This window comes from Rutidosis leptorrhynchoides, chromosome 3 (assembly GCF_046630445.1).
Source record: "Rutidosis leptorrhynchoides isolate AG116_Rl617_1_P2 chromosome 3, CSIRO_AGI_Rlap_v1, whole genome shotgun sequence".
In the NCBI taxonomy this organism is placed as follows: Eukaryota; Viridiplantae; Streptophyta; class Magnoliopsida; order Asterales; family Asteraceae; genus Rutidosis; species Rutidosis leptorrhynchoides.
Window position 1 is genome coordinate 572806362 of NC_092335.1, and position 1637 is coordinate 572807998.

Sequence of the window (1637 nt, forward strand, 5' to 3'; positions counted from 1 at the left end):
CCCAAAACACCAAACCCTAAACCCTAAACTCTAAATCGGGCTAAATTTTACTTCACAAAACATGAAGAAAAAAAAACGTTAACATTCTTCACGAACAATATTATCTTGAATGTTATTTTTGTCGATCGTTTTCCCGCCAAAATAATAACATTCATCACGAAGTGTCTTTTCTAAATGTTCTTATTTGCATCCAATCTATAATGTTCGTGAACAAAGTTTTTTCAAAAAGCGAAAAAAAAAATTTGCTTCCCCACGCTTCCCCCCGATTGGTTACTTCCCCATTGATCCAGCCCCTATATATATATATATATATATATATATATATATATATATATATATATATATATATATATATATATATATATATATATATATATATATATATATATATATATATATATAAAATAAACAAATTAATTTTATATTATAAATACACATAAACTCATAACCATTTTACACACGCAAACTACAATTTGATCATATTTTCACTCTTTAAAGCACAAAAATGGATAGTTCTCAAAATACCGATAGCGATAACGAAAGCCAAATGTCGGATTGCGATCTTGAGTTGATTGAAGGCGGTTACAATGTACTTAATGTACTAGAGTGGCTCGAAATGTTAGATAATGATGATGCAGCTGAAAATTCTCGGATCATTATCAGAAGACGTCGGTTAAATAGAGATCGAATTTCTATCGGAAATCGTTTGTTCAACGACTACTTTTCCGGCGACCTAACGTTTTCAGGAGATTATTTCAAAAAACGCTTCCGAATGAGCAGGTCCTTATTTATCCGTATTGATTATGCTATTTTAAACCACGTTGTTCAACCGTTACCTAGGTATTTTAAATATTTTTGAACAATGTTATGATTGTACCGGTCGACTTGATTTTAATATTTATCAAAAATGTACATCGGCCATACGTCAATTGACAAAGGGAATTGCAACTGATGCATTTGATGAATATTTACATATGGGCCGACAAACTTCAGCCGATTGTATAGAGAATTATTGTAAATTATTGTGTATCTGTTTTCGGGTGCATATTTAAGGAAACCTACTGAAGATGACATTCGCCGATTGCATGCTAAACACTCCGAAATGCATGGTTTTTCGGGCATGTTAGGTAGTCTCGATTGCATGTATTGGCCTTGAATAAATTGTCCGGTTGCGTGGCAAGGTCATTACACGAGGAGTGATCACGAAGGACCAGCAATAATGTTCGAGGGGGTTGCATCGTGCGATATGTGGAATTGGCACGCTTTTGGTCCAGCAGGTTCGAACAATGATATCAATGTTCTAAATGAATCGGATTTGTTCGAAGAATTATTGGATGGTTGAGCTCCAGAGGTTCGATTCAATGTCAACGGGCATGAATATAAGAAAGGCTATTACCTGGTAGACCGTAGACGGTATATACCCAGAATGGGCAACACTTGTCAAGTTGTTTAAATGTCCAATAGAGCCAAAAAAATTGAAGTTTAAAAAAATTTTACAAAGCGGCAAAAAAAGAAGTCGAGCGAGCTTTCAGAGTATTTCAAGGTCGTTAGTATAATAACCCTCACTTTTCGACTTCCGATTTTACTAAAATACCTAGAGTTGTTATATACGAATAAATTTAACTTTGACCGAATAA

At 33.9% G+C, this 1637-nt stretch overlaps 1 protein-coding gene across 1 annotated transcript; it reads left to right on the forward strand.

Annotated features, from left to right (window-relative positions):
- Positions 1-505: 505 nt before the first annotated feature.
- On the forward strand, positions 506-1156 carry LOC139902108 (uncharacterized). The gene is made up of 2 exons (XM_071884763.1): positions 506-840; positions 1054-1156. Exons 1-2 carry the CDS (start codon positions 506-508, stop codon positions 1154-1156), a joined length of 438 nt encoding a protein of 145 aa, XP_071740864.1.
- Positions 1157-1637: the final 481 nt, after the last annotated feature.